The 16,303-nt window shown below is 46.0% G+C and overlaps 1 protein-coding gene across 3 annotated transcripts in view; it reads right to left on the reverse strand.

Moving 5' to 3' along the window:
- HNF1A (HNF1 homeobox A) overlaps positions 1-13,748 on the reverse strand; it is a 52,788-nt gene extending 39,040 nt beyond the window's left edge. For all 3 annotated transcript variants that reach the window (XM_040416484.1, XM_040416486.1, XM_040416483.1), the window contains exon 1: positions 12,597-13,748. In XM_040416484.1, the coding sequence (XP_040272418.1) occupies positions 12,597-12,916 (320 nt within the window). In that variant the 5' untranslated portion in view covers positions 12,917-13,748. The remainder of the gene's footprint in view (positions 1-12,596) is intronic.
- Positions 13,749-16,303: the final 2,555 nt, after the last annotated feature.

The following is a 16,303-nucleotide window of genomic DNA, read 5'->3' on the forward strand; positions in this document are numbered from 1 at the left end:
CATGAACAAATCTCGATGGTAGAAGTGTTCATGCACACGAACCTAAGCCCTGCTGCAACTGACACAAACCCTCAGTTAGGGAGCAGGCGAAAAGACAACCGGTTCCTTGCACAAGATGAAGGAACCAGCGTCAACCTAAGGCCTAGCCAGTACAAACAACAGAAGGGAAGGAAGGAGGACTTAACTGAAGACGAACTGGGAGCAGGAGATCCACCAAACACCAGCAGAGAACTCCAGGAGAAACTATAAACCGCAAGGGCTATAGTGAAAGGCAGGTATAAAAAGCATTACTAACTAACTAATGAGCAGAAGCTGTAAGGGGGTGGGATCCAGCCCAAAACCACAACAAAGCAATCTGTCAGATTCACGTGCAGCAAGTCTGACAGATCTTCTCAGATCACTCACAGGGCAGGGCGTGACACATGGCAACCCTAGCAACAGAGAACTGATGAATTCTGGGAGAACATAGTGGGAAATCTTCTCTGAATGTGGGTCACCATCTGAAGATCTGTAGGCACAGAAGCATATTGGATAGATTCTAGGAGATGTAGTCTGCTGTCAGAATTCACAGCTAAGCACTTTTCCAGAAAAGAACCACAAGTTTGTCATCTTCACCTAGAGTCAACTCTGCCATCCGCCTTAAGCTCTGGAGTGCCCTGATTTAAGAGGACTCTTCACATAATGACCATTGACACCACAGTAAAGGCAGAAGTTGTTACTGCATCTTTGCTGGTGCTTCCACTCGGACAGCTTGACTCTGTCTAGTTCCACTGGTTCCACTAATGAAGACGATGAGGAAAGAAGGTACTAGTCATGGGGTTTTCCTCTCTCAAGCTTATTCCGTAAGATGCTCCCTGATGCAGAGATCTATGCATGTAGCTAGTGTGATCAGGTTGTTTAGGGTACTTGGCAAATCCTGGCCTGCAAATTTGTCTTTGAAGCAGGCTGGCAGACACTCCCAAAAAGCAGCCATCAGAGCCTTGTTGTTTCAGGATAAGACCAAGGGTAGGGTATGGAACGGGATGGCTGTCAGAAACTCTTGCAAGTAAAATGTCGGTATCTCCCCATTCCCAGAGCGGTATGGCCCAGCCAAGGCCTCATCTGACAGTAGGAATATTAGAAAGACCTGCAACTCAAAATGCATTGTGCTTTAGATCAGAAGCCATTGTAGGTCTTAGGATCCCCTTTCATAGTGCAGTGGTAGTGGTAAATGCAAGCCATCAGTGCCCAAAGTAGGGGTAGGCCATGGCTCTGGTGCAGATACTGCAGCTTGACAAGATGGAGTAGAAGCTGAAACCATCAAGAAGTCCAGTGAAGCAGAAATTGAGATCAGGCATTGGGTAAGTTGTTCCTGGAGACTACAATGATTGGTCAGCTCCTTGATCATGTTTTGTAGACCAAACTTGGGTGAGCCAGTGGAATCCATAGCCTGAGCATACTGTCACAAAGTGGGTGTGAACCCACTATGTCATTGAACAGATTTGGCTTGGGGCTACTTCTAAAAGTGTTATCTAAGTGGCCCCTGGTCTCCACCTTTTAACCCTGTATAAGGATCTGGATTCCGTTGCAGGGAAACACCAGGCTGCTACCTCTTGAAGTGGTGTATGAGTGTCAGTGGATAGGTCGAGGTCAGGACAGGTAGAGTTCGTACAATCCAATATAAAGGCAATACGTCAGGTCAGGCAGCAGAGAGTTAAAGCCGGTAAACAGTTAGAGATCAAGCATGTGAATCAGAATGGAATAAGAGCACACCTTTACAGGAAAAAGCAAGCTAGAGAATCTATTGCTCAGGCACCTTCCCATAAAGGAAAGAGCCTTATAACACCCAGGGACAGCAGCTAATGGCTAGGGACAGCTTGGGCCGCAGGAGAAGGAAGAGGCTGACATACATGGGCAGAAACCATGGCAGACCTACTGATGAGGTAAGTGTTCCCATGGCCCTGCCTGGCGGGAGAGGAGAGATTGTTAATTCTGTATTGTTGTTGTTTGTTTTTTTTAGTTTTTTTTACACGATTGTGGGGCAGCCATCTTGCTGAGCTGTTAACTACATTAAGAGATGCTTTATAGCAGTTGCATGGACTACAAGAAGCTCAGATTGTGGAGATGACTCAAATCACAAATTTTGGTGCACCCTATATTTTCTCTAAAATGACTTGTGACTTTTTTTTACCTTCTAGATACTTTTCAAAACTAGGGATGTAAAGTGGAGGCGATAAAGTGCCTTTTAATAAATTTGGTACAATTTAACTGGCTTGTGTATGAAACGCCAGTCTTAGGCCTCTTTCACACTTGCGTTGTCCGGATCCGGCGTGTACTCCACTTGCCGGAATTACACTCCGGATCCGGAAAAACGCAAGTGTACTGAAAGCATTTGAAGACGGAACCGTCTTCCAAATGCTTTCAGTGTTACTATGGCACCCAGGACGCTATTAAAGTCCTGGTTGCCATAGTAGGAGCGGGGAGCGGGGGAGCAGTATACTTACAGTCCGTGCGGCTCCCGGGGCGCTCCAGAGTGACGTCAGAGCGCCCCATGCGCATGGATGACGTGATCCATGCGATCACGTGATCCATGCGCTTGGGGCGCCCTGACGTCACTCTGGAGCGCCCGGGGAGCCGCACGGACGGTAAGTACACTGCTCCCCCGCTCCCCGCTACACTTACCATGGCTGTCAGGACTTTAGCGTCCCGGCAGCCATGGTAACCACTCTGAAAAAGCTAAATGTCGGCTCCGGCAATGCGCCGAAACGACGTTTAGCTTAAGGCCGGATCCGGATCAATGCCTTCCAATGGGCATTAATTCCGGATCCGGCCTTGCGGCAAGTGTTCCGGATTTTTGGCCGGAGCAAAAAGCGCAGCATGCTGCGGTATTTTCTCGGGCCAACAAACGTTCCGTACCGGAACTGAAGACATCCTGATGCATCCTGAACGGATTACTCTCCATTCAGAATGCATTAGGATAATCCTGATCAGGATTCTTCCGGCATAGAGCCCCGACGACGGAACTCTATGCCGGAAGACAATAACGCAGGTGTGAAAGAGCCCTTAATAAATCTGCCTGATTGTCTTTTATGGAAGCATGCTTTAGACAGGCTCTGTGACCCGTGCAGTTGTCATTGTGCAGGGAGGGGGAGGAAATGATGAGTTATGACCTTCACCGTTGTGAATAGTGGATCTGGTGTTATTTACATATCACTGTTATCTTTCACTGTAATCCTGTCTGTGATGATGACTAGACTACTGAAAGTGAGCTGCATAAAATACGAAGTGTTAGTCTATTGTGGGTCTCAGTGGCCAGAGTGAAAACTGCAAGATGTTGGTATTTAAATTTTTTTTATACACTGCTCAAAAAAATAAAGGGAACACTTAAACAGCACAATGTAACTCCAAGTCAATCACACTTCTGTGAAATCAAACTGTCCACTTAGGAAGCAACACTGAGTGACAATCAATTTCACATGCTGTTGTGCAAATGGGATAGACAACAGGTGGAAATTATAGGCAATTAGCAAGACACCCCAAATAAAGGAGTGGTTCTGCAGGTGGTGACCACAGACACTTCTCAGTTCCTATGCTTCCTGGCTGATGTTTTGGTCACTTTTGAATGCTGGCGGTGCTTTCACTCTAGTGGTAGCATGAGACGGAGTCTACAACCCACACAAGTGGCTCAGGTAGTGCAGCTTATCCAGGATGGCACATCAATGCGAGCTGTGGCAAGAAGGTTTGCTGTGTCTGTCAGCGTAGTGTCCAGAGCATGGAGGCGCTACCAGGAGACAGGCCAGTACATCAGGAGACGTGGAGGAGGCCAACAACCCAGCAGCAGGACCGCTACCTCCGCCTTTGTGCAAGGAGGAACAGGAGGAGCACTGCCAGAGCCCTGCAAAATGACCTCCAGCAGGCCACAAATGTGCATGTGTCTGCTCAAACGGTCAGAAACAGACTCCATGAGGGTGATATGAGGGCCCGACGTCCACAGGTGGGGGTTGTGCTTACAGCCCAACACCGTGCAGGACGTTTGGCATTTTCCAGAGAACACCAATATTGGCAAATTCGGTGGGGTGGCATTTCTTTGGAGGGCCGCACAGCCCTCCATGTGCTCGCCAGAGGTAGCCTGACTGCCATTAGGTACCGAGATGAGATCCTCAGACCCCTTGTGAGACCATATGCTGGTGCGGTTGGCCCTGGGTTCCTCCTAATGCAAGACAATGCTAGACCTCATGTGGCTGGAGTGTGTCAGCAGTTCCTGCAAGACGAAGGCATTGATGCTATGGACTGTCCCGCCCGTTCCCCAGACCTGAATCCAATTGAGCACATCTGGGACATCATGTCTCGCTCTATCCACCAACGTCACGTTGCACCACAGACTGTCCAGGAGTTGGCAGATGCTTTAATCCAGGTCTGGGAGGAGATCCCTCAGGAGACCGTCCGCCACCTCATCAGGAGCATGCACAGGCGTTGTAGGGAGGTCATACAGGCACGTGGAGGCCACACACACTACTGAGCCTCATTTTGACTTGTTTTAAGGACATTACATCAAAGTTGGATCAGCCTGTAGTGTGTTTTTCCACTTTAATTTTGAGTGTGACTCCAAATCCAGACCTCCATGGGTTGAAAAATTTGATTTCCATTTTTAATTTTTGTGTGATTTTGTTGTCAGCACATTCAACTATGTAAAGAACAAAGTATTTCAGAAGAATATTTAATTAACTCAGATCTAGGATGTGTTATTTTTGTGTTCCCTATTTTTTTGAGCAGTGTATATAGGAAGTGACATGGAAAAATTAAATACAACAAAAAAAGCAATTTTCTGATGATATTTCCCATTCTTATGTTACTACATAAACGAACAGCTGTAGGGAAGATGAAAATGTACATGCTCCATGGTCCATCGTGTTATAAATGGACAAGCCCTGTCCTCCTCCTTATAGAACGGTATTCACCACTAAGAACTGCATGTCTCAACAGGGCATATGGACAGTGTTTGTGTTGATGTGGCAAACCCTGGTAAACAAGAGTTTTGTAGAGTGTATTTAAGGATACTTTCACACACTGATCAGTTTTATCCTAATGCATTCTGAATGGATGAGAGTTGAGAAAGAGACGCGGCACTCACCAAACTTCTAAATGCTGGTAGCTGTTTATTGAAGATCGAGCATCATGCGCAAGCAGGGGGGGCGGGATGGCCACAGTGTGCGTCGGCGGCGACGGCCGTTTCGCGCTGGAATAGCGCTTCTTCTGGCCGGATATGACGTGCGTTAGCACGAGTAACCTTATATAGGGGAAGGGAAACCGGGCGTATCCATGATGATCCCGGACCTCCCCTGTGTGCAGGTGCTTCAAAAAGTGTACAGACAGAGACACAAGTGAATAGTTCATATTATACAAATAATGTCATGTAAAACAAGACAAGACGAACATGAGATACCCGAGTTATAATTGGGCAACAAATTTCAGAAATCAGGCCGAAGGTATTAACAGTAACAGGAAATTCAGAAATATTTATACGTACACGTGGGCGCTGAGCCTATCAAGGGAATAATATCATGGGTTATCAAGAGGTCGAATTGATAGTGTACGCAATTATACAGGAGTAAGGTGGTGAAAGCGGGAACAAGGGAGGGACCAGACTACGCGGCCATGCCCTTACAAGAAAACCGCCATGTCGTTTTTGTCATTGAGACCGAGAGGACCCATGGCATTGGTCCTGATGATCCATCTGGCCTCCCGCTGCAGCAAGAGGCGGTGGCGGTCGCCTCCACGGAGGATCGGCCCCACAGCCTCAATGCCCACAAAGGAGAGGCCAGATGGATCACCGTTGTGGGCCGCATGTACATGTTCAATTAGGCGGGGGGAGCCTCGCCCGGTGCGGATCGAATTGATGTGCTCCCGCATCCGTTCAAGCATCGGCCTAATGGTCTTCCCGATGTAAAACATGTTACAGGTACAGAAGATGACATACACTACAAAGGGAGTGCGACAGTTAATGAATTGTCGAACTTTGTGTGTTACGCCCCCTAAGGACAAAACTTTGGCCTGGGCATTTAAGTGACAAAAAGAGCAGGTACCACACTTGTAATTGCCTATAGGAATTCTACTGTTCAACCAATTAGACCTTTTTGGTTGCCGAAGAACGCTTTGGACCAATTTGTCCCTTAGAGTGTGGCACTTCCTAAAAGAAATAATTGGTTTGCTGGAGGCTACTGTGCCCAATGAAGCGTCATGCTTCAAAAGGTCCCAGTTGCTGTATATTGCCCGTCTAATAGTGTCAGCTACGGGGCTATACTTGAAGACAAAGGCAAATCTCTCGTCTTTGTCCTCGCCATTATTGTCCCTGAGGAGGCTAGATCGAGGGCGGATAGCTGCTCGATGCAATGCATCCAGTACAGTTCTCCTTGGGTAACCCCTTTCCACAAGTCTACCCACAAGTTGATGAGCCTGTCTAAAGAAGTCCGCATCGGTACTATTAATTCTGCGCAACCGGACGAATTGCCCGTATGGTACCGCATTCTTAACAGCGGGGGGATGGAAACTGGTCTGGTGGAGCAGCGAATTAGTGGCAGTGGGTTTCCGGAAACCTGTAGTGTGCAGGTGACCTTCAACCACGGAGACATGTACGTCAAGGAAATCCAGACATCTGCCTCCGAAGTTGAAAGTGAACTTCATGTTCATATTATTGATGTCATTAAGGTACTGCACAAAGAGTCCACACTGCTCTTCGCTGCCCGACCAGACCAGGAACACATCATCCACGTATCTGAGGAACCTGTGGATGTAGACAAGGAAGGGGTTACCCAAGGAGAAAATGTACGTCTCCTCAAATACCGCCAGATACAGGTTGGCAAAGGTACATGAGACAGGTGTACCCATTGCCGTACCCTGTATCTGGCGGTACCATTGGCGGTTGAACTGAAAGACATTGTTACTGAGAACCAGATGGAGAGACTCTTGTACAAACTGGGAAAACATGGAGCCTTTATCTGTCCGGGAAAGGACTGTCGCCACCGCTTGAAGGCCTGCATCATGGGGAATGCGGGTGTAGAGACTCTCCACGTCCAAGGACACAAGGTGGAATTCCTCCCGCCACTCAAGGTCATTGACGGCGCGGAGGAAGTCCCCGGTGTCCTTGAGGTACGTGGGAGTCCCCACTAGAAGAGGCCTGAGGAGCCAGTCCACATACTTCGAAATGGACTCCGTCGGGGACCCAATACCCGCAATAATGGGTCTCCCCGGTGGGTGAAGTAGGGACTTGTGTACCTTTGGCACGAAGTACCACGTGGGGTACTTAGGGAACTTAGGAACTAGCTTCTCCATAATGCTTTTGGGCAAGAAATTCTGGTCAACGTATCTAGAAAGAAGTGAGTGAACTCTGTCAAGGATGGATGGCACAGGGTTCTCACTAAGCTTTAAATACACGGTGGCATCGTCTAGCTGTCTAGAGGCTTCCTCGAGGTAATAGGCCCTCGGCATCAGGACCACGTTGCCCCCCTTGTCGGCGGGCTTTATGACCACATCATCAAGGCCACATAGCCAATGTAAAGCCGTCTTCTCCTCATGGGTTATGTTAGGGGGTGCCACTGGATATACCAGTGCACGTACATCCCTAAGAACTCCACCTTCCACCTTGTGTCCTTGGACGTGGAGAGTCTCTACACCCGCATTCCCCATGATGCAGGCCTTCAAGCGGTGGCGACAGTCCTTTCCCGGACAGATAAAGGCTCCATGTTTTCCCAGTTTGTACAAGAGTCTCTCCATCTGGTTCTCAGTAACAATGTCTTTCAGTTCAACCGCCAATGGTACCGCCAGATACAGGGTACGGCAATGGGTACACCTGTCTCATGTACCTTTGCCAACCTGTATCTGGCGGTATTTGAGGAGACGTACATTTTCTCCTTGGGTAACCCCTTCCTTGTCTACATCCACAGGTTCCTCAGATACGTGGATGATGTGTTCCTGGTCTGGTCGGGCAGCGAAGAGCAGTGTGGACTCTTTGTGCAGTACCTTAATGACATCAATAATATGAACATGAAGTTCACTTTCAACTTCGGAGGCAGATGTCTGGATTTCCTTGACGTACATGTCTCCGTGGTTGAAGGTCACCTGCACACTACAGGTTTCCGGAAACCCACTGCCACTAATTCGCTGCTCCACCAGACCAGTTTCCATCCCCCCGCTGTTAAGAATGCGGTACCATACGGGCAATTCGTCCGGTTGCGCAGAATTAATAGTACCGATGCGGACTTCTTTAGACAGGCTTATCAACTTGTGGGTAGACTTGTGGAAAGGGGTTACCCAAGGAGAACTGTACTGGATGCATTGCATCGAGCAGCTATCCGCCCTCGATCTAGCCTCCTCAGGGACAATAATGGCGAGGACAAAGACGAGAGATTTGCCTTTGTCTTCAAGTATAGCCCCGTAGCTGACACTATTAGACGGGCAATATACAGCAACTGGGACCTTTTGAAGCATGACGCTTCATTGGGCACAGTAGCCTCCAGCAAACCAATTATTTCTTTTAGGAAGTGCCACACTCTAAGGGACAAATTGGTCCAAAGCGTTCTTCGGCAACCAAAAAGGTCTAATTGGTTGAACAGTAGAATTCCTATAGGCAATTACAAGTGTGGTACCTGCTCTTTTTGTCACTTAAATGCCCAGGCCAAAGTTTTGTCCTTAGGGGGCGTAACACACAAAGTTCGACAATTCATTAACTGTCGCACTCCCTTTGTAGTGTATGTCATCTTCTGTACCTGTAACATGTTTTACATCGGGAAGACCATTAGGCCGATGCTTGAACGGGTGCGGGAGCACATCAATTCGATCCGCACCGGGCGAGGCTCCCCCCGCCTAATTGAACATGTACATGCGGCCCACAACGGTGATCCATCTGGCCTCTCCTTTGTGGGCATTGAGGCTGTGGGGCCGATCCTCCGTGGAGGCGACCGCCACCGCCTCTTGCTGCAGCGGGAGGCCAGATGGATCATCAGGACCAATGCCATGGGTCCTCTCGGTCTCAATGACAAAAACGACATGGCGGTTTTCTTGTAAGGGCATGGCCGCGTAGTCTGGTCCCTCCCTTGTTCCCGCTTTCACCACCTTACTCCTGTATAATTGCGTACACTATCAATTCGACCTCTTGATAACCCATGATATTATTCCCTTGATAGGCTCAGCGCCCACGTGTACGTATAAATATTTCTGAATTTCCTGTTACTGTTAATACCTTCGGCCTGATTTCTGAAATTTGTTGCCCAATTATAACTCGGGTATCTCATGTTCGTCTTGTCTTGTTTTACATGACATTATTTGTATAATATGAACTATTCACTTGTGTCTCTGTCTGTACACTTTTTGAAGCACCTGCACACAGGGGAGGTCCGGGATCATCATGGATACGCCCGGTTTCCCTTCCCCTATATAAGGTTACTCGTGCTAACGCACGTCATATCCGGCCAGAAGAAGCGCTATTCCAGCGCGAAACGGCCGTCGCCGCCGACGCACACTGTGGCCATCCCGCCCCCCCTGCTTGCGCATGATGCTCGATCTTCAATAAACAGCTACCAGCATTTAGAAGTTTGGTGAGTGCCGCGTCTCTTTCTCAACTCTCATTGACTTACCGCTTAACTACGCTGAGCACCACCTCCTGCTGTGTACCTCACCACGGCTGCCTCCCCAGGTTCTGGCACGGACGCATTTAGACAAAGGTGTTTGCTGTAGTGCCGCTGTATTTTCCTTTCCCTGCTCCTTTGCTTGATCATTCTGAATGGATAGCAATCCGTTCAGTATGCATCAGGATACATCAGTTCAGCCCCTCTTGCGTTTTTTAGACAGAGAAAATACCGCAGCATGCTGTATTTTTCTCTCCGGCCAAAAATCCTGAACACTTGCCGGAATGCTGGATCCGGCATTCATTTCCATTAAAATGAATTAGTGCCGAATCCGGCATTAAAATTGCCACATTGACTGATCCGTTCTTCCGGTCCGCGCATGTGTAGACCTTTAAATCTGTGAAAAAAAATAATTCTGGATCCGTTTTTTCCAGATGACACCGGAGAGACGGATACAGTATTTTAATGCATTTGTCAGACGGATCCGCATCCGTTTGCGTCCGGATTGCTGTATCCGGCAGGCAGTTCCGGCGACAGAACTGCCTGCCAGAATCCTCTGCTGCAAGTGTGAAAGTACCCTAAGGGGTCGTTCTCTTATCATTCTTTTTGTTGCTGGGATCCACTCCTGTCTTTAAAAAAATGGAAGGGGCATGGAGATTTACATTGAATTTTAAAATGAGCACTTAATAATATACAGGTGAAACTCGAAAAATTAGAATATCGTGCAAAGGTCATTTATTTCAGTAATGCAACTTAAAAGGTAAAACTAACATATGAGAGACTACTTGCATGCAAAGCGAGATATTTCAAGCCTTTATTTGTTATAATTTGGATGATTATGGCTTATAGCTTATGAAACCCCAAAGTCACAATTTTGAGGTCCCCTTTGCTCAGGGGGTATGGATTAATTAGCTGACTAGAGTGTGACACTTTGAGCCTAGAATATTGAACTTTTTCACAACATTCTAATTTTAAGCTGCATTAATGCAATTCCTTTTAATTTGCATTACTGAAATAAATTGACTTTTGTATGATATTCACATTTTTCGAGTTTCACCTGTATATTACAATATAACACTATAGGAAACACTAATCTCCAGCTATAAGAGTTGGTTGTATAAAAATGACAGTACATTTTAGATTCTGCAAAGCTGTATTGTGTGCTGAAAGTGTGTCCATATACACCTGCACACACAGCAGACCCTCCCCCAGCGCCAAATGGCGATTCTCTTAGCTACTGATAGCAGCTTATCTAAGCACAAAGTCCAACCTGACGGTAAACAATAACTGCTATGTACTGGAGACATGGAGCTGCACTTATACTAAGGGGCCACCTGTGTTTCATAGGGTCTTTTGCAAAACAAGCATATGTATGAGCAGCACTGAATAAGATTAATGACATATTTAACCTTCAGACTTATTTACGGATAGTCTGAACCATAAACCATCATGCAATGAAACTCTGATTCTCAGTCCCTTTACAGTAATGATTATCTCCCTTGTGATCTACAGGAAAAGCCATCTTGTGTAGCACAGCATTTACAGTGTCTTAGACTGGGGTTGATATTGAATGTGACCGATCTTGTAGAAATAGACAAACACCTCTGTGGGTACCGGTGTTGCCCCTAAGCCCCATATTCTATCCTTAAAGGTCATTTCTAAAGGGCGTTTTCACCTCCCTTTTGTTCCGTGAACAATAAGTAACCCAGTTAGTTAGTTATCAACTCAGAGGAAACAAGAGGCTGGTTGATAATTTATAGCACCTTAACCAATTTAAATGGAAAGTTCATATGAAGAGATTTCTATCTCAGTAGACCCAAAACAGGCAGACACTGTCTCTCCCTTCATTCTGTAGGTTCCTTGGGGCTGAAGCACAATACCTTGCTGCTAAGCTAACCAGAGAGCAGATGATATTCTAGAACTGGACTGAACCTGCGATTGCAGTGAGGACATAGTCGGAGGTAAGATCGATTGGACACTCCAAGTCAGGGCTGCTACTGGATAGAAGGGATTTCTCAACTCAAAACTCAATGTTCTGGAAAGGTTTGCCATTAACATTAGATTTTGAAAAACTGTAACCTTCAGAGACCAAATTAGGAAAGGAATTTAGTCAACTGTATCTGCCCAGCTGAATGGTTTGCCCGATACAGGCAGTCAAGCAGAACATTATTGTTGTGTCCTCTGTAGCAGCACTATCCATGTAATCTCAGTTCAAAGTAGCATTAGAGTGGTTAATCATCAGAGTTAATCATCACAAAAGGCAGAGGCCATTTGGTTTATAAGTGTACAAATTATGGAGGGCCTAGATAATTAGTAACCAGCTCAGGCCCCCTGAGCCCCATTGATTAGGAGAACCCACAGTACCCTGAGGAGATTCAGTGCAGGACCCAGAGCACCATAAGCAGAAGGAGTAGGACCTCTATTATGGGGTAAGAAATATCAGCATCACAAAAGGAGAGGCGATGACATTTCAAGAAAATGGAGGGATCCCACAGCAAAAGGCTTAACTTATTGGAATTTACAGAATATAAAATCTGGAATCAATCCCGATGTCCTAAAATGTGGAGTTCGGAGGCTCAACCATTAGAAGATATTTATTGTGAGACAGAAAACTATTTCATAGCAACATACCTTCTGGACTTGCAAACCTAACATGGGATATTAAAGTTCAGGACCAAGAGAGAATGGGCCTTAAACATGTCTGAAAGTTAATAATCGAGAGACGGTCTGCGTGCCTTGCATTTGATTGTGATTTCCTGTGTACTCATTGAAGATAAACCATATACTGCATACAAGTGACTGCATTCATTGGGTTATAATTATAACAGTTCTGATCTGCAAAAACATGTTTTATATACTTATTAATACAACTGCAAAAAGGCAAGAGGCTAAAGAAGGTGGATGAAATGGAAAAACAACATTTGTGAACAAAGGTGTGGAGAATAAGTATCAAGTGTAGGACAGCGTAATGGAGAGTACAGTATACAAAGATCTTACTGGAGCAGACGTTCCACCACAGCCTTCTGATGAGCAGCCTCCTCTGGGCTCAGTCTCTCCAAATCCTTAATAACCGGAGGCGTGAAATCCCCCCCATCCTCAGAACTGTCGTCTTCTGACATATGAGGCTCCTCAAGCCCATTTGGAAGTTGTACGCAGTGTTCCCCATCTTCCAAACTACTCATATCGTCCAGGGGATCCCTGGGATATTGATAATTGCCGCCATCGTTTAGAGCTTTCATAATAGTCTCTTTAGTGACACCTGACTCCAGCAATGCATGTAGTAGCTCCTGCTGCAAGTAAGTAAGTTGAGACGCCATCCTTAATGTTACCTGCTAACATCTCACCATCCTGAGGTTGCAATAGGGATCAGCAGGCGGGAGTCCATGCTCTACCCACCTTCTGTCTCCTCCTCCCCCCAAAAAATACTTGCTCTGCAGCCACAACCAGAAATTGGTCACCCCCCGGACTGTCTTCACTGAGACATAGCAGATAAGGGACCCTTGTCACTCTCTGTTTACATCAGAGCAGTGTAAATCCTCCAAGGTTCATATTTATCCCTGCGCTTCACAAGTTACTGAACTTTGGACCCCAACTCTGCACAAAGTGCATGTGTGAGAGAGGGGGGAGAGAAAGGGAAGAGCAGGTAAGAGGAAATAAAGAAATGAGAATTGGAAAGACTAGAAATCAGTGAAGAGTGAAACGGGAGACATTCAAAAACTACAGAAGTGAGAAGATAAAGCTAAGGAGTTTATTAATAGCTAAGGTCGCAGGGGGGGTTATTAGGAACCATTATATTATTATTATTATTATTTTATGCACTTATATAGCGCTACTTTATTCCGCAGCGCTTTACAGACATTACCATCCAACTGTCTCCAATGGGGCTCACAATCTAAGGTCCCTATCAGTATGTCTTTGGAGTGTATATACGAGCTGATGAATTAAACGGCTTCATCTATACCTTAGGCCACTTTCACATTGTCAGTATTTGGATCAGTAATTGTAAACCAAAGCAAGGAGGGGACCCTACGGAGAAAGAGGATAATGAGAAAACGTGTGCCTCTTCTGTGTTTTGGACCCACTTCTTGTTATGGCTTAGAAATACTGATGGAAAATACTGCCCATGTAAAAGTGGCCTTAAAATTGTGTTCCTAAGGCCTCATGCACACGACCGTTGTTTTATTCCGTGTCCGTTGTTCCGTTTTCCGTGATTTTCTGCGGACCCATTGACTTTCAATGGGTCCGTTGAAAACTCGGCTGATGCACTGTTTGTCATCCGCGTCCGTGATCCGTGGTTCCAGTCCGTCAAAAAAATATAACCTGTCCTATTTTTTTTCGCGGAAAATGGTTCGCGGACCCATTCAAGTCAATGGGACTGCTAAAAAACACGGAGGCACACAAGATTGTCATCCGCGTCCGCGCGTCCGTGTCAGTTTTTTTCCTATCATTTGCATGGCAAACCTGTCTTAGATTTTTTTTTACTTTCCTTTATGTCTGGTGATCCTCCAAAAATAAAGGAAGACACACGGAAACAAAAACGGAAACAGATCACGGAACAACGGAACCCCATTTTGCGGAACGGAATAAAACAACGGTCGTGTGCATGAGGCCTAAAGCACATACCCCAAGTCTATGATCACACACTGGCCTGCTCATTTAAAGCACAGCATGAGCACAGTGAGAGTACATGGTACGCACCTCTGGGGTACACTTAACACAGGTTGGAAGTGGAACTCTTAGAAATAGTCAATAAATGACACTGTATGCAGTATTATGTTGTGATTGTTAGTATTAAAGGGAACCTGTCATGTTGAACATGGTGTCTGATCTGCAGGCAGCAGATTATAGAGCAGGAGGAGCTGAGCTGATTGATATATAACTGAGAAAACATTCAGAAAAACTTGGCATTTATACTTTTATATTTGTGCTCATTCTGGGCTTTAAAGTCCAGGAGGAGGTCCTATCAGTGACTGACATCCTTCCCTCTGTGACTGTGTATACAATGATAGCTGTCAATCACTGATAGGACCGCCTCCTTGACTTCAAAGCCAGGACTGAGCAGGAATATAAATGAATGAAATGCAGATTATACTTAAAGGGGTTGTCCATCTTTGGAGCTGACAGCCCCTAACCTGTGCCCCTAAACATAACAAACCCGACTCAACTGTCTGCAGTCCAATCCCTGCTCTGTTTCCAGCTGCATCTGGTCCTCATGGAATGAGTGAGCGGCTTGGTCCCATAACTGCTACGGCCTAACATAGGCTTACTGCTGTGATGTAGTGTTAAAGCGATCATGACCACTGAGGCCTGTGATTGGCTGCAGCAGGACATGTGGGTGGGGATTGTTATGTTCAGGGGCACAGGTTAGGAACCCCGATATTGTCAGCTCCAAGGTCACTCAGTTTTTCCCACAAAATTATATATCAATCTGATCAGCTCCTCCTGCGCTATAACATGCTACCTGCAGATTGCACTGCATTTTCATGGGGACAGGTTGTCTTTTAATATCCCTGTACTTTTTATTTAATGCTAAAAACTTCTGAAAATATTTAAGGTTTTTGGTTTTTATTCAGTTTAGCAATGGAAACATGTTTTAATCCTGTTAAACACGTGCATTGTATGGGAACAGCCACACATGGCATAAATGCTGTGGATTCTTCGGAGCAAAATTTTTCTGTACTGAAGGTTTTATATTCACAGTATGAAGGTTGGCCTTCAACCTTTGTGGTGCAAAGGTTAAAAGCAGCAGAATGCCGTCAGCAAATGCCGCTGCAAAAACCAGCCTGTTTGGGGTGGTTTTTGTAGTGGCTGTTTTTTTTTGCCATATCCGCTGTGGAAAATCCTCAGTGGACTCACTGGGGGTCATTTACTAAGACTAGCTTTTCATGCTGGTCTTAGATTCCCCCTTACACTGCATATCTCCTGACATGCCCCCCCGCTCTGCCCCATCACGGCCAACCGTCAAACATGACGTAAAACTAGCCGCGTGACGAAATATTTTCACACTGACGGTCAAAAAAAGGACTAAAATAGTCGCAAGTCCCTTAATAAATGACCCCCACTATGTTTGACTGTACCCTATGAACAAGGCCTAAGAAGGGGAAGGGTCTGATTACTTGCCACTGACTACTGCTTGTATCCAATGTCAATAAATGAATAGTAGTAGTAGTGTCTTTGGTGCACAACCGTGATACAGCTTCAGCAGCTGCATTGTTCATAGCAGAACTACTATTAGGCAGAGCTAGGCCTTTAGGTTTTTTGATGCAGTTTTGAAAGCCAAAGCCAGGAAGGGATCTTAAATGGAAGACACATATAAAGGAAAGACTGAGTCTTTTCCTTTTCATTCCCCTTTTGACTTTGACTTCAAAAACTGCTTTAAAAAACCTAAATGTGGATGGGTGCATTCACACGACTGTATTTTCGGTCCGCGTCCATGCCACATTTTTTGCAGATCACACGCGGCAGACCCATACATTTCTTTGGAGCTGCAAAAATGCAGATAAGGCTACTTTCACACCAGTGTTTTCCCTTTCTGCTATTGAGATCCGTCAATGGGGACAAAACTGAACCGAAGGGAATGGAGTGCACCAGAATGCATTTTGTTCTGTTTTATTGCGTTCCTATGACGCACACAAAAGCACAGCAAGCAGCGTTTTTGAGTACGGATCCGTCATGACTCCCAATGTAAGTCAATGGGGCCGGAT

This window comes from Bufo bufo, chromosome 2 (genome assembly GCF_905171765.1).
Source record: "Bufo bufo chromosome 2, aBufBuf1.1, whole genome shotgun sequence".
Lineage (NCBI taxonomy): Eukaryota > Metazoa > Chordata > Amphibia > Anura > Bufonidae > Bufo > Bufo bufo.